At 37.4% G+C, this 20,936-nt stretch overlaps 1 protein-coding gene across 1 annotated transcript in view; it reads right to left on the reverse strand.

Annotated features, from left to right (window-relative positions):
* GDPD1 (glycerophosphodiester phosphodiesterase domain containing 1) overlaps positions 1-20,936 on the reverse strand; it is a 50,757-nt gene that overhangs the window by 21,739 nt on the left and 8,082 nt on the right. The window contains exon 2 of the mRNA XM_006045481.3: positions 12,095-12,137. Within this exon, the coding sequence (XP_006045543.1) occupies positions 12,095-12,137 (43 nt within the window). The remainder of the gene's footprint in view (positions 1-12,094; positions 12,138-20,936) is intronic.

The following is a 20,936-nucleotide window of genomic DNA, read 5'->3' on the forward strand; positions in this document are numbered from 1 at the left end:
CTTCAGAATGGGAGAAGATAATAATAGCAAATGAAGCAACTGACAAACAACTAATCTCGAGAATATACAAGCAACTCCTACAGCTCAACTCCAGAAAAATAAATGACCCAATCAAAAAATGGGCCAAAGAACTAAATAGACATTTCTCCAAAGAAGACATACAGATGGCTAACAAACACATGAAAAGATGCTCAACATCACTCATTATCAGAGAAATGCAAATCAAAACCACTATGAGGTACCATTTCACACCAGTCAGAATGGCTGCGATCCAAAAGTCTACAAGTAATAAATGCTGGAGAGGGTGTGGAGAAAAGGGAACCCTCTTACACTGTTGGTGGGAATGCAAACTAGTACAGCCACTATGGAGAACAGTGTGGAGATTCCTTAAAAAACTGGAAACAGAACTGCCTTATGATCCAGCAATCCCACTGCTGGGCATACACACTGAGGAAACCAGAAGGGAAAGAGACACGTGTACCCCAGTGTTCATCGCAGCACTGTTTATAATAGCCAGGACATGGAAGCAACCTAGATGTCCATCAGCAGATGAATGGATAAGAAAGCTGTGGTACATATACACAATGGAGTATTACTCAGCCATTAAAAAGAATACATTTGAATCAGTTCTAATGAGGTGGATGAAACTGGAGCCTATTATACAGAGTGAAGTAAGCCAGAAAGAAAAACACCAATACAGTATACTAACGCATATATATGGAATTTAGAAAGATGGTAACAATAACCCTGTGTACGAGACAGCAAAAGAGACACTGATGTATAGAACAGTCTTATGGACTCTGTGGGAGAGGGAGAGGGTGGGAAGATTTGGGAGAATGGCATTGAAACATGTAAAATATCATGTATGAAACAAGTTGCCAGTCCAGGTTCGATGCACGATACTGGATGCTTGGGGCTGGTGCACTGGGACGACCCAGAGGGATGGAATAGGGAGGGAGGAGGGAGGAGGGTTCAGGATGGGGAACACACGTATACCTGTGGCAGATTCATTTTGATGTTTGGCAAAACTAATACAATTATGTTAAGTTTAAAAATAAAATAAAATAAAAAAAAGATGTGTCAATAAGCACATGAAAAGATGCTCAATATCACTAATCATCAGAGAAATGTAATCAAAATACTTCACTCCCATTTAGTTCAGTTCAGTCACTCAGTTGTGTCCAACTCTTTGCGACCCCATGAAAAGCGGCACACCAGGCCTCCCTGTCCATCACCAACTCCTGGAGTCCACCCAAACCTATGTCCATTGTGTCCGTGATGCTATTCAACCATCTCATCCTCTGTCGTCCCCTTCTCCTCCTGACCTCAATCTTTCCCAGCATCAGGGTCTTTTCAAATGAGTCATCTCTTCACATCAGGTGGCCAAGGTACTGGAGTTTCAGTTTCAACATCAGTCCCTCCAATGAACACCCAGGACTGATCTCCTTTATGATGGACTGGTTGGATCTCCTTGCAGTCCAAGGCATTCTCAAGAGTCTTCTCCAACACCACAGCTCAAAAGCATCAATTCTTCTGCGCTCAGCTTTCTTTATAGGCCAACTCTCACATCCATACATGACCACTGGAAAAACTATAGCCTTGACTAGACGGACCTTTGTTGACAAAATAATGTCTCTGCTTTTTAATATGCTGTCTAGGTTGGTCATAACTTTCCTTCTAAGGAGTAAGCGTCTTTTAATTTCATGGCTTGCAATCACCATCTGCAGTGATTTTGGAGCCCCAAAAAATAAAGTCAGCCACTGTTTCCCTATCTATTTGCCATGAAGTGATGGGACCGGATGCCATGATCTTAGTTTTCTGAATGTTGAGCTTTAAGCCAACTTTTTCACTCTCCTTTTTTACTTTCATCAAGAGTCTCTTTAGTTCTTCTTCACTTTCTACCGTAAGGGTGGTGTCATCTGCATATCTGAGGTTATTGATATTTCTCCCAGCAATCTTGATTCCAGCTTGTGGTTCTTCCAGCCCAGCGGTTCACATGATGTACTCTGCATATAAGTTAAATAAACAGGGTGACAATATACAGCCTTGATGTACTTCTTTTCCTATTCACTCCCATTCAAACGGCTATTAATAAAGAAAAGAGGGAAGGAAGTAAGAGAAGAAAAGAAAAACAAATGCCACAATATCAACAATCCTTGCAGACATTATGCTAGGTGAACAAAAGCAAAAATACAAATATTTTTTGATTCTTCTTATACAAGGTACCTAGGACAGTTTGTTTAACAAACTATAACGGTGGTTATTTCAAATGCTAAAAGATGATGTTCTTAAAATGCTACACTCAATATGCCAGAAAATTTGGAAAACTCAGCAATAACTACAGGACTGGGAAAGGTCAGTTTTCATTTCGATCCCAAAGAAGGGCAATGTCAAAGAATGTTCAAACTACCACAGTTGCACTCATTTCACATGCTAGCAAGCTAATGCTCAAAATCCTTCAAGCTAGGTTTCAGTAGCATGTGAACCGAGACCTTCCAGACATACAAGCTGGGTTTAGAAAAGGCAGAGGAACCAAAGATCAAATTTCCAACATCCATGGGATCATAGACAAAACAAGGAAATTCCAGAAAAACATCTACTTCTGCTTCAATGACTATGTTAAAGCCTTTGACTGTGTGGATCACGATAAATGGTGGAAAATTCTTGAAGAGACGGAAATCTCAGACCATCTTGCCTGTCTCCTGAAGCCTGTATTCAGGTCAAGAAGCATCAGTTAGACCTGGACATGGAACAACGGACTGGTTCAAAATTGGGAAAGGAGTATGTCAAGGCTGTATACTGTCACCCTGCTTAATTAACTTATATTGAGAGTGTATCATGTGAAATGCCAGGCTGGATGACTCACAAAAGCTGGAATCAAGACTGCTGGGAGAAATATCAGTAACCCAGGGAGGCGGATGACACCACCCTAATGACAGAAAGCAAAAAGGAACTAAAGAGCTTCTTGATAAAGGTGCAAGAGGAGAGTGAAGAAGCTGGCTTAAAACTGAACATTCAAAAACAAAGATCATGGCATCCGATCACATCGCTTCATGGCAAATAGATGGGGGAAAAAAATGGAAACAGTGACAGACTTTATTTTCTTGGGCTCCAAAATCACTGAGGACAGTGACTGCAGCCAGGAAATTAAGACACCCGCTCCTTGGAAGAAAAGCTATGACAAACCTAAACAGCATATTGCAAAGCAGAGAAATCACTTTGTTGACAAAGCTCTATATAGTCAAAGTTATGGTTTCTCTGGTAGTCATGTGCAGATGTGAGAGCTGGACCATAAAGAAGGCTGAGTGCTGAAAAAATGATGCTTACAAACTGTGGTGCTGGAGAAGACTCTTGAGAGTCCCTTGGATTGCAAGGAGATCAAACCAGTCAATCCTAAGGGAATTCAACCCTGAATATTCATTGGAAGGACTGATGCTAAAGTGAAGCTCTAATACTTTAGGCACCTGATGCAAAGAACTGACTCACTGGAAAAGACCCTGATGCTGGGAAAGATTGAGAGCAAGAGGAGAAGGGGGCGAAAGAGGATGAGATGGTTGGATGGCATCACTGACTCAGTGGTCATGAGTTTAAGCAAACTCTGAGAGACAGTGAAGGACAGGGAAGCCTGGTGTGCTGCAGTCCATGGGTTCTCAAAGAATCAGACACGACTGAGCAATTGAACAACAATGGTGGTTACCAGGGCTGTGGGGCGAGGAGGTTGGGGAGTTATTTAACAGGTACAGAGTTTTAATATGATATGATTAAAAAGTTCTGGAGACAAAAGCCACAAACTTCTAGATATAAGATAAAATACGTACTAGGGATGTAATGGATAGCATAATGAATACAGCTAACTGTTGTGATGATATACAGCAAAACTGTTGAGAGTAAATCCTAAGAGTTCTTTTCACAAGGAGAATTTTTTCCTTTATTCTTTTTATTGTATCGATAAGAGAGGGTGAAGGTTAGCTGAACCTATTGTGGTAGTCATATCACAATATATGTAAATTAAACCACCATGCTGTATGCTTTAAACTTATACAGTGATTGTATGTCAATTATTTCTAAAAAAAAAAAAAACAAAAAAATTTTTGTAGAAATGGATAGTGGTGATGGTTGTATAACAATGTGATATACTTAATGCCACTGAACTGTATACTTAAAAATGGTTAAGATGGCAACTTTTACGTTATGTACATTTTATCATGATAAAACAAAAATATTTTAATTGTCTTTCAAAAAAGAAAAAACTTGAAAAGATCAGAACAGATAATTGCTAAGGTTTCTTTCCCCCTAAGATCTTATGACTGATACAGAAGGTATACCACAGTGGTTAAGAGAACAAACATTGACAAGAAAAAAAAAAGGTAAACATGTGAGGTAATGGATGTGTTACTAACTTGGTGAGAATCCTTTCACAATGTATACACTCTTATCATTCATCACATTGTGACATTCTGAATACATTAAAATGTTGTCATTTATACTTCAGTAACTGGGGGGAAAAAAAAAGCACAGACATGGGAGCCTGTGTTCAAATCCTGGCTCTGCCACTTACTTGGGCAGTTATTTAGCTTCTCTAAGTTTATTTGCAAAGCAGTGATAACATTAGCTCTCTACACCTCCTTCCCACCTTGCTCCTATACTCCAAGCAGCCCCATGCTCTAAATATTTCTTTTGCCTGCAATGTCTTTCATAGAAAAACAACATACAATAAAATAACAGACAGTGGTGCTGGAGAAGACTCTTGAGAGTCCCTTAGACTGCAAGGAGATCAAACCAGTCAATTCTAAGGGAAATCAACCCTGAATATTCACTGAACAGGCACTTCTCGAGTGAGAATTTCTAACTGGCCAATAAGTTTATGAACAGGTGTTCAACATAAAAATTCCACAGGGAAACAGAAATTAAAACCACAATGAGACAGCACTATATACCCAGCAGAATACCTAAAATTAAAAGGAACGATAATAAGTTAGCAAGACAGTGGTGCAATTGGAACTCTCATACATTGCTGATGGGAGTCTAAGTTGGTAAAATCCTTTGAAAAATATCCACCTACGTTATGACACCTCTGCAGAAGGGAATAGCAATTCACTCCAGTGTTCTTGCCTGGAGAATTCTATAGACAGGGAGGCCTGCTGGGCTATAGTCCATGGGGTTGCAAGGAGTTGGACACGACTGAGCGACTTAACATACACACACCCTATGACACAGCAATTCAACTTCTGCTAAATGTATATCTTCTGAGAGAGATGAACTCATTTGACCATTAAAAAACATGTACAAGATTATTTCACACCTCATGGATGAATTTTACAGATGTAAATTGAAAGCAAGAAAAGCCAAAGACAAAAGTATAAATACTGTATGATTACATTTATGTTATCAGGAACAGAAAAAAGTCAATTGATTGTAATAGAAATTAAAAAAATGGTTATCTAGTGGAAAAGAGTTCAGACTGGGAGAGGCCACAAGGGTGCCCTCAGAGGTGCTAGAAATGTTCTATACTTTTATTTGGGTGGTGATCACAAGGGTGTGTATATGTATATTAAAATTATTTGGGTTTGTGCATATTACCAAATGTATATTATACACACTACAGTAACAGTTTAAATAACAGTTTTTAAAAAAGATTTATTTATTTGGCTGTGCCGGGTCTTATTAATATCTGGAGCTTGTGGAATCTAGTTTCCCCACCAGGGACTGAACCTGGGCCTCCTGCTCTGGGAGCAGGGAGTCTTAACCACTGGACCACCGGGGAAGTCCCACAATAACAGTTTTTTTTTAAAGTCTTTCTTCTTCCCCTTGTCTGCTAACTCTTACTTGTTCTTTAGGTGTAAACTAAGAAACTAGCACTTCAGGACACCTTCTCTAATCCTGCCCTGCCCCCCGCATCCCAGACTGGATTTTGTAGCCTATTCACCAATTATTTGCCAAACTGCCAGGACTTCCTGTACCACCTGTGTTTACTAGGTCAGAGTACCTACCACACTCTTTTGAATATACCTATTTATCTTCCCCTACTTGCCCAATTAGACAGAAAGGGTTTCTGGACCGTGGCTCGTTTACTGTTGCATTCCTAGTGCCTTGGCACAGGGCTACTCACAGCATGTACTGAATTAATAAATGAAGAGAGACAGCTCTCAGTATATGTAAAAAGCCTACACAGCACTTTATGAATCAACTACCACAGATGACATTTTCAAGATGAAAAAGAAAGTAAACGTAGGTGGGGCAGGCAGAGTGTTTTAAGAAAAAAGAAACCTTTCCCTTTTTTAAAATTCAAGAATGGAAAGAGTAAGAGCTGAGTGAGCAGAGTGAGCAAGCAGGAAGGAAAAACATAAAAGTAGGTAAATTACAGTTTGTATAATATATTCCCATACATTTAAATTGTTTCCCAGTGTTTGTGCATAAGGTCATGTCACTACAACTGGATACTAAATTCCTAGTGAGGAAGGGAATCTGTTTCTTATTTTCCAACGTTCACAATGTTGGGTATGTTGCAGGTAATCACACATTTCTAAACGAGCAGAATGAAGCTATGTAAATGTTCATCAGTGATGATCCATCGCTGTTGTTCAGTCGCCTAGTTGTGTCCGATTCTTTGTGACCACATGGACTGCAGCAGGCCCGCCTCCCTGTCCCTCACCATCTCCCAGAGTATGCCCACGTTCATGTTCATTGCATTGGTGACACCGTCCAGCCACCTCATCCTCTGACGCCCTCTTCTCCTTTTACCCTCAATCTTTCCCAGCATCAAGGACCTTTCCAATGAGTTGTCTGTTAGCATCAGATGGCCAAAATCTGATGCCTCAGATTTTGTAGCCTCAGCTTTAGCATCAGTCAATAGTGATGATCCAAAGCCACAATGAACTGTTTAGTTGCTAAGTCATGTCCGACTCTTTCTGCAACCCTATGGGCTGTAGCCCGCCAGGCTCCTCTGTCCATGGGATTTCCCAAACAAGAATACTGGAGTGAATTGCCATTTCTTTCTCCAGGGAAATCTTCCCGACCCAGGGATCAAACCTGTGTCTCTTGCATCTCCTGCACTGTCAGGAGGATTCTTTATCACAGAGCCACCTTGGAAGCCCTGCTACTGCTGCTGCTAAGTCGCTTCAGTCGTGTCTGACTCTGTGCGACCCCATAGACAGAAGCCCACCAGGCTCCCCCTTCCCTGGGATTCTCCAGGCAAGAACACTGGAGTGAGTTGCCATTTCCTTCTCCACTGGAAGCCCTAGTGAGCACCATACGTCAAAGAATAAAGCATTCACATGGAATGGCATTGTGGATATCTAAATGAAAAAAAAGTAGGCATGGTATGATCCCTCTGATGTAAAATAAAGTGTGTGTGTGTATGTATACACTTTATATGCCTGACAAATTTATCTTTGGAGCCAACTACTTGAGAATTGTCTTACTTGATCTACCTCTGATAATCCAACCCCATCAGCATCCCACTCCAAAAGAACCAATGGTCACTTGCTGCCGTGTGCCAAAGTCTCACACTACTCCCCTATTTCTTAAATAATCTCCCCTTTTAGTGCTCTGATTATCACCAGCTGCTAAGAGAAAAACAAACCTGGCTCATTAATATAATTCTTACCAAGACAGTAAATAACTGTTAACTGTATGTGTCCTCTTCTAAAGAACATCCACCTTTGAAAAAGACTGCAATTGTGTTTGCTAGAACCACAGATGTGTAAAAATAAAATCTAAAAATAGGCAAAAATAGGTTTTAGGTTGGTAAATGTATTTTTCTATATTTTAAATTTTCTTTAAATATTATTATACTGTGCATAGCTTTTAGCTTTTTTTTTTTTTTTAAGAATAAAAGGGGACTTCCCTAGTGGTACAATGGATGGGAATCTGCCTGCCAGGGTAAAAGCAGGGGTTATCTATATTATCCTGTATTTAAATCTATATTTCCCTGTATTTAAAAATACCTATGCATATTATCTAAGAAATCTTTCTAAGTATGAAGTTTGCCTTTAGCTGAAATGTTGGCTGTTTTTAGAAATGTTTAGGAATTATACAAAAAATATTTTTTATTTTATGATTACCTCTTATTGCTGCTGCTAAGTCACTGCAGTCGTGTCTGACTCTGTGTGACCCCATAGACGGCAGCCCACCAGGCTCCCCTGTCCCTGGGATTCTCCAGGCAAGAACACCAGAGTGGGCTGCCATTTCCTTCTCCAATGCATGAAAGTGAAAAGTGAAAGTGAAGTCGCTCAAGTCTTGCCCGACCCTTAGCGACCCCATGGACTGCAGCCTACCAGGCTCCTCCATCCACGGGATTTTTCAGGCAGGAGTACAGCTAATAATCAAAAATTTAGAATAGTAAGTGTATGTAGGACAATCTGTAAATTATTCTAATAAAGTCATCTCAAATTCGATACACAAATAGCTAGAACACAGCAAGAAAAGAAAACTATTTTTTAAAATCACTTTAGCCTTCAAACTTTCCCACAAATAACAATATGTATCTACTTCAACTGAAACACCAGATATTTTATAGCTGAATTTCTGATAAGCTGATGACAAACACAGAAAAAAGTTAGGGAAGGCAAGATTTCAAAATTTCTGGAAAAAGAAAAGAAAAACTCTAGCTCTAAAAGAAGAAGTGAAATTACTTCAAACTCCACAAAAACTGTGTGTCAAAACTTACAATAGACTCTATGTTAAAGAATTCATTTGAATCTCATGTATTCCTCAAAACATTGAGGTTATATTATTTCCACTTCAGAGATGAGATAATTAGTACTGTATTAATTAGACATTGTAAAAAAAATTTTACCATGAGAATCAGGTCACTGATTAATTACTTTGATTGTCTGCCAACTTAAGCTTCCAGCTATTGCTAATACAATTTGCTTCTTTCTTTTACCATTCATATTAATACCACAGGGATCAAACTGTCCTATGGGTATTCACAACAGCAGCCTGGTTTAATAACCTAGTTTTATTAGCTCTTAAGAACCACACTTTACATACTCAAGGGTTTACTGGCTCTGTGTGTGTGAGTGTGTGTGTGTGTCTATCTTTGTAGTACAATTTTTTAGTTTTCGGTTCCATGCTTATTATAAATGGGGTTCTGCCTCTAACTTCTGTTAATAGTCAGCTTTGTTCCTGAGTGCTCCACTCCATATACCATTCAGTAATTGACTAGTGAGAGCCTATTAGTACCAGAGCTAGATCTAGGGACTGAGATCAATAAGGAAAATTCTTATTCTCAAAGAATCCCAGAAGAGCCATATTCATAACTTAAGAAAAAAGAAAGTGAAGTCGCTCAGTTGTGTCCGACCCTTTGTGAGTCCATGGACTGTAGCCTGTCAGGCTCCTCTGTCCATGGAATTTTCAAGGCAAGGATATGGAGTGGGTTGCCATTTCCTTCTCCAATTCATAACTTAAAGTGTCTGTAAAATCATTTTAAAATTTATTTATTCACTTATTTTTTGGCTGCACTGGGTCTTCATTGCTGCACGTGGCTTTCACTAGCTGTGGCAAGTGGGCTCAGTGTTATGGCATGTGGGCTTGGTTGCCCTGTGGCATGTGGAATCTTCCTGGACCGGGGATCGAATCTGTGTCCTCTGCACTGGCGGGCAGATTCTTAACCACTGGACCACCAGGGAAGTCCATGAAATTATTTTACAAGCCAGATTAAATAACTTTTTATAAACTGTGAAATATAATTATTTCTCTTTGTCAGTACTAATTACTTCTTTAGCCCGACTATAATATAATAAATACATAATGAATTAATTTTCCATATACTCTTAAGGTCCTTTCAGTTTTCTAAATGTAGCTTGTCCATATAACCTCACATTTTAACCTCAAACATTTCATAGTTTTAAAAGGAGCTTCTTCCTCTCCATCAAGTGATAGCTTTTCTAGTCCTGATATCTTATCAATTTTCTGATTCATTTTAACCAGGCTTCCCACACCAACTATTTATACTTTCTTTTCAATATACACAGATATCAATATATAAATAAGATTTAAATATATGTAACAAATAAGATCTAAGTTTTAGCTGCTCATTGTATTTTCACTATTTCTTCTTCAACTACTTATCCTATCAAGGATAAACCATACTTAAGCACAGTGTCTGTCTTTTGCCAATTATGGATTATAACTGTTAATTTTTTTCATATACAATACTTTGAAAATAGTATGCGTAAACAGTTTTTTCTTGTTGTTCATGAAGTAAGTATATTAAAAAAAACCTTTCTAAGTGTCCTAGTGGTTAAATAAATAAATATTTATAAATGAAAGTAAAATTATAAGAAGTACTTATTGACAATATACTGATGCATTAGACAAAAGAAACAAAAACCCAAATCATTACTACCACCACCAACATCAAAAATCTTTTTTTAAGTTTAAAATTAAAGCTTATTTGGTTTAGGTTTTATATAAATTCCAAAGTCAATTAGCAAACAGCCATACAATGAAAGAGTTAAACAGCCTTAATATATGGAAGAGGTGCTTTCTTCTTTTAAAGTACCAGAAAAACCTCCAAAAAACTAAAGTGATAGAAAGCTACCACATGATAGAGAAGGCTGTGGTACTTTTCAATAGTTACTGCTTGAACAAAACAATATAAAAACAAACTGCTTGAAGACAGGAAATGAAATGTTGTATCCAGCAGGTAAAAATCATCTAAATTAGATATTCTTTGAATATAAAAAAATTTTTCAGGGGATCAAAATCTTCAAAGATAAAAAAAATATTTAGGTACCATCCTTAGAAATAATGTATTATACAAATGCATCATCCTTAGAAATAGTTTATTATACAACTCAGTGTCTTAATTTCATAAAAAGAGTGGCTGGTAAAGATTTAGCAAAAATACATGGAGAAAACTTACAAAATAACATACTTTTACATAGAGAATGCTAAAATGACTCAGTCATGAGAAGTTTTTCCCCCAAGTAAAAATATATCACTACATCACAGGCAAAAAGTATCTGATAAATGATAGTCAATGTAGGTGTGTGTGGGTGTGTATATGTGTGTGTGAATCACAGTGAAAATTGTTCACATAAAATTAAACATATTTTGTTACAGGAGCTAGCTACATAATCTCAGTAGAGAAGATAAAGTAATTTACATTATTCTGCTTCACCATCAGTGACAGGAGGAAAGAATTTGCATTTTAGAGCTGTAAGAGACTTGAGATTACAGTCAAAAGGCATCATATTTTAGAGAGGAAGAATAAGCAATGCCAAATATAGAAGGATAGGATTTAGACAAAATGACTATGGAAAAGCAGTACCTTGGGACCTGAAAACAGGAAAAAAACTCTCAAGTGTTTTTGAATGATGAGAAATAGAACTAAACCTTAAGCCAAGTTATCCTGATTTATTAGCCCCAATTGTGTACATAAAAATGGTTGAAAATTATTTAAGAAAATATTTTCCTTATTAAATATGGATAGTAATGTTTTTAATGGAGGTTAACTTACCAAGTTTCCTATCTTATTCTTCAGGGAAAAGAAAACAGTGTTCTCAGCATTACCACAGACTGATGATAAGCAATTACTTTAAGACCAAGAACAAGGTAGCAATCTGCTTTCGTTCTTGTCTCTCCTGCTGCTTCTCTGTGAGGTGCTCTAAAAGACCTCCATGGGAAATATGAATAATTCAAAAACTGGAAAAAATAATTTACCTTTTTAAAAAAAAAAATCAATTACTCCTAAGGCTTCAAAGAAGAAAGACCAGATAACAGGTCCAGGTCTGTGGAAGAATTACTGAGTAGACACATAATCCTACACATAAACAAGAGCCAATGTAACAGTGTTTTCCTTTTCTCTTTCTCTCTGAGACTAATTAGCATTATGCACAGTATGTGCCTTGTTACAAACGTCTTCTTTCAGCTCTGGCACTATAGTGCCAAAACTCAAATCTAGTTTTTCAGTTAAGCAGAAGACAAACACTTGTTAGAACACTTCAGACTAACTAACTAAAAGAAAAAAAGATTATAATAAAACAGAAACAACTATCACAAGCAGATGCTACATGTATACTATCCTTACTCTGTGAATCATCACTTTAATGATAAACTGTAAAAGAATGCCTTTTTATATACTTACTGTTGAAAGGCTGCCATTGTATTCTCCAAATTTTCTCCAGCACCTGTGAAAACATTAAATTGAAACTAATTTGAATATTTTATTTTCCCCCAAATTCACCTTATATAAGATATTTCAAGTAAATCATACATTTGGTACATATGAGGTAGATATTACAAGTGTTTTAAAGAATGTAATGGCATTTTGCATTGTTTTTAGGGGCACCAGAAGAATCAGGGCTTCCCAGGTGGTTCGGTGGTAAAGAATCCACCTTGGTGGAGATGCAGGTTTGATTCCTAGGTCAATGTGGGAGATGCAGGAGATGCGGGTTTGATCCCTAGGTCGGGAAGATACCCTGAAGGAGGAGGTGGCAACCCACTCCAGTATTCTTGCCTGGGAAATGCTATGGACAGAGGAGCCTGGCCGGTTACAGTCCATGGAGTTGCAAAGAGTCGGACACGACCGAGTGACTGAGCACAGCACAGCACTGCACAGGAAGAATCAAAGATCAAAACACAGTCACAGCAAGCAGTGGGGTTAGAAGAACCTAAGTGATTTTTAAGTGCGTTAAACAGCACATTAAAAATATGCATCCTTAAAATAAATTAATTTTTAAAATATGCATCAAACTAATGGCATTAGATTCAATGAAATAGCAAATATTCAGTAAAACTAAAAATTATTGCATTGTTATTACTACTCCCATCATTATAGTAACTGGTGCTTCCACTTACTGAAGTAATAAGTAATACTGAAATTACAAAAAAAGACACAGATAAGAAGTATCTAATTGCCTCTTTTAGCTAATATTATATACTAGGTAGACTCAGTTAGCATAAAATATGCAAGCCATAAGTTTTTAGATATTTTAAAACTAAAAGATTTTGGTATTACTAAATGATTAATGGAATGCACAGGAAAAATACTTTGGAAATATTTTCCCAAATATTTTGGAAAATTTTTTTTCCAAACAGTTTTTTTTTTAACAAAAATAAGCACTTCAAGTTTATGGTACTGTTCAAGTAACAGCATTACAATGTTTTATATACAATAACATTTGAACATAGTTGCAAGGGTATTCAATTTTTCTTCTTTTATATTGTTAGATTATATTGTTATCATAATCTAATTAATAAGGAACAGAAACATAAAGTATGAAGAAATAAATATATTAACCTAATGTTCTAAAAATTCTATCAATTTGGCAGAGAGAAAGGGACACCCTTGTGAAAAAAGCCTCTTTGACTTTAGGTTCACTTTTGTAGAGTTGATGCATAACAAAAGACTGATGAAGCAAATATAGAGAATAAAGTTTTTTTTCCAAAGTAAGTGGTCTTTTTGAGGTTAATTGATTTTTAAAAGTCCAGTCAGTGCCTATCTTAGTCAAAAACTATGGAAATATGTTATACACAGGTAATATTCAAGAACAAAGCACTCAAGAATACCACCAAATAGAAAAAAGTACTAAAATGGTTATTTGTAGATTACGTTAAACTACTGACTGCTTGTTGTGACAGAAAGCAAGCAAGTTAATAGGACACAGAAGCCAATTTGAAAAAGCTCTCACTGGCCAAACCTGAGACAATGTTAGAATCAAAATGACGACAGTAACAGACTTTAAACCACTGAACAAAATAGGATATTCTGAACCCATTTTAATAAATGGACTTAAAGTCTGATAAGGAATGGGGTGTTTATGTAGGTTTAAAGTATTTTCCTACAAAAATACTAATTACAAAGAGAAAAAGAGTAACTTCACAATATAAGTCTGGCATCTCCCACTTTCACTAAGTGATCAAAGTCATCATCATTAGTTCTTTCAAGCTGACTTCTGTGTCCTTTTAATTTCCTTGCCTTTGTGTACAATAAACAATCAGTATGGGAATTCCCTGGTGGTCCAGTGGTTAAGACACTGAGATTTCACTGCCGAGGGTACAGAACTAAGTTTCTGCAAGCTGTGCACCGCAGCTAGTCCCAGTCTGTCCCTCTCTCCTACCTTCTCCCCGATAACCATAAATCCATTCTGTAAATCTGTGAGTCTACTTCTGTTTTATAAGTAAGTTCATTTGTAACATTTTTTAGATTCACATATACGTGATATTACATATTTGTCTTTTTCTGTCTGACCTACATTGCTCTTTGCTGTACACCTAAAATTAATACAACATTGTTAATCGACTACTCTCCAATATAAAATAAAAATTAAAAATAATTTAAAAATTAACAAATCAAATTAATATCAGTTATTTCCAGCAGCTGAGGTCAGAATACAAAAGATTTCTTTTCTAATGTACACTATTCTAGCCTTACAAACCCTCCATAATGACTGTGTATTACTTTTTTGGTCAATTTTTAAAAATTTATTTTTAATTGAAGGATAATTGCTTTACAATATGGTGTTGGTTTCTGCCATACACCAACATGAATCAGCCATAGGTATACATCTGTTCCCTCCCCTCTTGAGCCTCTGAGAGACTCAAAGCCTTAAACACATGCCATATCCCTCCAAAATTCTCTTCACCGTAGCATCGCAATCTTCACCCTAGAATGAATTCAACTTCCCAACTCCTCCATGAAGCATTTTTTTTTACTCACTTAAGATTAAATAACTCTTTATTACAGTCAAGAGTTCATCCTTATATATTCAATGGAATATTACTCAGCCATAAAAAGAATGAAATAATGCCATTTGCAGCAACATGGATGGATCCAGAGATTGTTATATTGAGTGAAGTCAGAGAAAGACATATATCATATGTCATTGCTTATATGTGGAATCTAAAAAAGGGGTACAAAAGAACTTATTTACAAAACAGAAATAGAGTTACAGATGAAGAAAATAAACTTATGGTTACCAGGGGATTTGGGGGGGTTTAAATTGGAAGACTTAAATATACGCACTGTGTGTGTATGTTAGTTGCTTAGACGTGTCCAACTCTTTGCGACCCCAGGGACTGTAGCCTGCCACGCTCTTTGTCCATGGAATTCTTCAGGCAAGAATACTGGAGTGGGTTGCCATTTCCTTCTCAAAATATACATACTACTACATATAAAATAGATAACTAATAAGGACTTGCTGTAGAGCTTAGGGAACTCTATGCAATACTCTGTAATACTCTATATGGGAAAGGGATCTAAAAAAGTGGATATATGTATATGCATAACTGATTCACTTTACTGTACAACTGATACAACACTGTAAATCAACTATACTCCAAAAATTAAAAAAAAAAAAAAAAGAGTTAATGCCTTAAACTAGCATTTCTTAACCATTTTGGTCTCAGGACTCTTACTGAATACCTCAAAGAGCTTTTGATTATGTGGGTTATATCCATTAGAAAAGACCCTGATGCTGAGAAAGATTGAGGGCAGGAGGAGGAGGTGAGAGAGGATGAGGTGGTTGGATGGTATCACTGACTTGATGGACATGAGTTTGAGCAAGCTCTGGGAGATGGTGAAGGATAGGGAAGCCTGGTGTGCTGCAGTCCATGGGGTCTCAAAGAGTTGGACATGAATGAGCAACTGAACAACAAATCCATTAATAGCTACATATTAGAAACTGACTTCCAAATTAAAAAAATTTATTTGAAAATAACAATAAACCCATTATATGTTAATATAACAGTTTATGAAAAATAACTGCCAAAAACATTTAAGGAGTGGAAGTTGTTTTACACTTTTGCAAATCTCTTTAATGTCTGACAAGAGAAGGCAGCTAGATTCTCATATCTGCTTCAAACATACATATCAACCTTCACATAGATAGTTGGAAAAGAAAGTTCCTTCTTCGATACTGTACCGAAATTCAACAAATAGTAGATTCTTAAAAGTTGGCTGTAACACGGAATCTGAACCATATCAATGACTTTTTCCATTACATGAAAATCAATTAGTCCGTCTTGAACTTTGAATGGATCTTTCACCCATGCATGGTTTTATAATAAAATGCACTGGTTTTTGGAAAATATTGATTTACTGAATCATGCTGATCTTCTAAATACTGACTGAAACATTTCATTTTACAATATTTTTTAAACATCACATTTACTAATAACTTATATCAGGAAAATCAAATTGGAAAGCTACTAAGCTCACTGTGGATGATATATTTTTCAAAAGTCTAATTCTTGCTTAAAAGCTCAAATGTAATCATTTAATAGAAGGCAGCTAGATTATTTTTCTTCTAATGAAAGACTCACTTTATTAATTTTCAAGGACACAACTGTCCAGTAGTCAAGTCTAAATAACCAGTGTGTCAGTTTTTTAAGTAAAAATGTTTGGCGGGGTCGGTGGGGGGAAGGCTAATTCAGCTCAGAATTCAATCAACTTCACAAGTGCTTTTCCTCAAGACAATCATGTACATACTTTAGTATGCAGCAAAAGTGTTTGTGTAATCCCCCACACACAAAAACATTTGTTACAGGATACTAAAAGTTACATATATATACTCAAGGATTGAACTTCAATAAAATTAATAACTTTCTAATTCATCAAAGATATTCTTATGTGAAACTGCCTGAGTGCATGATGCTGAGGAATATAATGGCTACTAGTACATTTTGTACCAGTATTTTCATCTGTCCTAAAGCAACAGCAGATTTACCCACTACGCCAATGTCACTAAGGTGAAAAAGGTAAGAAATGCCTTATAAAAATAGTGTTGATCTTGTAGGCCCATGAAAGGTTCTGGGGACTCCCAGAATTCTACAGACCACACTTTGAAAACCACGGTCTTAAACAGTCAACAATGAGATAAGTCAGAGGCGTGGTCCCCTGTGGCGATGGAGGAGGGTAGACGGGGAAGGGGTTCTTATGGGATTCTAGAAAAGTTATGTACTTTGATCTGAGTAATGGCTACTTGGATGTACACATACATTAAAAAAAAAAGAAGCTGTACACTTAAGGTTAGTGCTATTGTCGCTGTTGTTCAGTCGCTACATCGTGACTCTTTGCGACCCCATGGACTGCAGCACGCCAGGCTTTCCTGTCCTCCGCTATCTCACGGAGTTTGCTCAAGTTCATGTCATTGAGTTGGTGATGCTATCTAACCATCTCACCCTCCATCGCCCTTTTCTCCTTTTGCCTTCAATCTTTCCCAGTATCGGGGTCTTTTCCAATGAGCTGGCTCTTTGCCATCAGGTGGCCAAAGTATTGGAGTTTCAGCTTAGTGCTACTACATGTATGCCATTCCTAAAATTTTCTTAAGAGCTTTTATTAAAATTTCTTTTCTTTAATTGGAGGATAACTGTTTTACAATGTTGGGCTTGTTTCTGCCGTACAACTTGAATCCATCGTAATTATAAACATATCCCCCTCCTCGGGAGCCTCCCTCCTCCATCCTACCCCACTCCTCTAGGTCATCACAGAGTGCCAGACTGGGCTCCTTGTGTTATACAGCTGCTTCCCACTAATTATCTATTTTACCCATGAATATGTATATATGTCAATACTACTTTCTCAATTCATTCTTCTCTCTCCTTCCCACGCTGTGTAAAAAGCTTTTATTTCTAAATCATAATTTTAAAAAATTCTAGTACATCCACCTGAACCCTGACAAGGCTTTTTGAAGGCAATTATCTTTTTAAATATTTATTTATTTGGCTGTACCAGGTCTTACTTGCAGCATGAACAATCTTCAATTGTGGCATGCAGGGTCTTATTCCCTGACCAGCGAGTGAATCCACAGAAAAAGGCAGCTTTCATTCCAATCCCAAAGAACGGTAATGCCAAAGAATGTTCAAACTATCATACAACTGCACTCATTTCACATGGTAGCAAGGTAGTGCTCAAAATCCTTCAAGCTAGGCTTCAGCAGTACATGAACTGAGAACTTTTGGATGTACAAGCTGCCTTCAGAAAAGGCAGAGGAAACAGAGATCAAATTGCCAACATTTGCTGGATCATAGAGAAAGCAAGGGAATTCCAGAAAAACATCTACTTCTGTTTCCAAATTGATCCATCACTTTGTGGCAAATGGAAAGGGAAAAAGCAGAAAAAGTGACATTTTATTTTCTTGGGCTCCAAAAGCACTGTGTACAGTGACTGCAGCCATGACATTAAAAGACTAATGCTCCTTGGAAGGAAATCTATGACAAACCTAGACAGCTTGTTAAAAAAGCAGAGACCTTGGCTTCTGGTTCAAGACGGCCAAGGAGAAGGACGTGCACTCATCTCCTCCTGCCAGAGCACCAAAATTGCAACAAGCTGTTGAACAACTACTGACAGGAGGATGCTGGAACCCACTAAAAAAAGATACCTCACGTCCAAAGGCAAAGAAGCCGCAGGGAGACAGTAGGAGGGGCACAATCACAATTAAATCAAATCTCATACCCGCGGGGTGGGCGACCCACAGACTGGAGAACAATGATACGAAAGACGTTCTCGCACTATTACGAAGGTTCTGAACTCCACGCCAGGCTTTCCAGCCTGAGGATCTGACAAAGGAACTGGGAATTCTCAGGGAATCTGGTCTTATGGGTCAGCGGGATTTGATTAGAGCTCTTCCAGGGGATGGAGGGAAACAGAGACTCCAGTCTTGGAGGGCACAAACAAAATTTTGCACACACCAGGACCCAGAGGAGAGGAGCAGTGACCTCACAGGAGACTACTTGCTCATGTTGGGGGACCCCTGTGGAGGCACGGGTCAGCAGGGGCTCACCACAGGAATGGAGGCACTGGAAGGTCCCCCTTGGCCTTCTTGGACTTCACCATTAATCCTCCCATAGGGCCTGTAGACCCCAGGGCTGGGTCACCTCAGACCAAAAAACTATCAGGGAGGGAGGTAACTGGATTAGCGCTTTAGTGAGCAAGGCTCTGCCCATCTTGCTTTAAGAGCAAGACCCAGTTTTTCTCATGGCCAGACCCTCCCATCAAGAAGCTTACACAAGCCTCTTAGCCTCATGCATCAGAGGGCAGACAGAAGAAGCAATAAGCACAGTCTCACAGCAGCTAAAACAAAAACTGTATTACAGAAAGTGAGTTAATCATGATGAAAAAGCAGAAAGTTATGTCCCAGATGAAGGGACAAGATAAAATCCCAGAAAAACAACTAAATGAAGTAGAGATAGACAACCTTTCAGAAAAAGAATTCAGAATAATGATAGTGAAGATGATCCTGCTACTGCTACTGCTGCATGATCCAAAATCTCGGGAAAAGAATGGAGGCAAAGGTTGAAAGATGCAAGAAATGCTTACCAAAGACCTAGAAGAACTGAAGAATAAACAAACAGAAATGAATAATACACTAGAAGGAATCTACAGCAGAATAACTGAAGCAGAAGAATGGATAAATGACCTGGAAGACAGAATGGTGGAAACTGCTAGTGCCACACAAGAGGATATAAAAAAACAATGAAAGGAAATGAAGACAGACTGAGACCTCTAGGACAGCATTAAATGCACCAATATTCACATTATAGGGGTCTCAGAAGGAGAAGAGAGAAAGGACCTGAGAAAATATTTGAAGAGATAATAGCTAAGAACTCCCTGAACATGGAAAAGAAAATAGTCAACCAAGTCCAGGAAGCACAGAGTCCCAGGAAGGATAAACCCAAGGAGGAACACACCGAGACACATAATCAAACTGACAAAAATTAAAGACAGATAAAATATTGAAAGCAACAGGGGAAAAACAACAAATAACATACAAGGAAACTCCAATCAGGCTATTAGCTGGTTTCTCAACAGACACTCTTAAGCCAGAAGGGAAGGGCATGATCTATTTACTGTGATGAAAGGGAAGACATTACAATCAAGACTACTCTACGCAGCAAGACTCTCCTCCAGATTTGATGGAGAAATCCAAAGGTTTCCAGACAAACAAAAGTTAAGAGAATTCAAACCAGCCTTACAACAAATGCTAAGGGAACTCTTCTAGGCAGGAAAAACAAGAAAAAGACCTACAGAACATAAAATAAACCCCAAACAATTAAGAAAAAAGTAACAGGTTCATACATTTCAATACCCACCTTAAACGTAAATGGATTAAATGCACCATCCAAAAGACACAGACTGACTGGGTGGATGAAAACATGTGCATGTATGCACTTCCACTTATCACATCATTCTGCTTGATCCCCTCAAATTGTATGCAATTATTTTATATTGTTAAATTAATCATGTCTCCATTATGGCTTGCAATTGTAATTATCTTTTATTTTTTGTCTGGCTATTGATTGTAAAAACTGATAAACATCTTTTACTATTGTGATTATGTAACAATATCATGACTGGCCAACAGAAAAATAATAGAACTCTATATCACCAAAGCTAGGATCTAATAGAAAAACCTATAATCACTTTTTAAAATCCAGATACATATCAAAATTATCTTGAAATTTTTTGAAAAATACATATGCTCACATATTGCTTTTTTTCTCCAGAGCTCCACATATGTTTCTAATGAGCAGTCATGTTTAAAAACAACTGGATTATATGATGATCTTTTACTTTTACCTAGTTTGTTTCACTTTTTCTATTTCATATTGAGTGCTCCCATTTCATTTAGTTTATGTTCTCCAATTTCCCCATCTTTTTTTTTATATTCTTTCTCAAGCCTTTATCAGGTGTAGTAGAAAAGCTTTTGTATATATACATATATATGTATAATATATATATATATATATATTTTTTTTTTAACAAAAATAAAAAGCAGAGACCTTCATACAGGTTTCTCAGGAGGCAGGTAAGGTGGCCTAGTATACCCATCTCTTGAAGAATTTTCCAAAATTTGTTGTGATCCACACAAAGGCTTTAATGTAGTCAAGGAAGCAGATGTTTTTCTGGAATTCTCCTGCTTTTTCTATGATCCAACAGATGTTGGTAATTTGATCTCTGGTTCTTCTGCCTTTTCTAAATCCAGTTT

Source organism: Bubalus bubalis, chromosome 3, assembly GCF_019923935.1.
Source record: "Bubalus bubalis isolate 160015118507 breed Murrah chromosome 3, NDDB_SH_1, whole genome shotgun sequence".
NCBI lineage: Eukaryota > Metazoa > Chordata > Mammalia > Artiodactyla > Bovidae > Bubalus > Bubalus bubalis.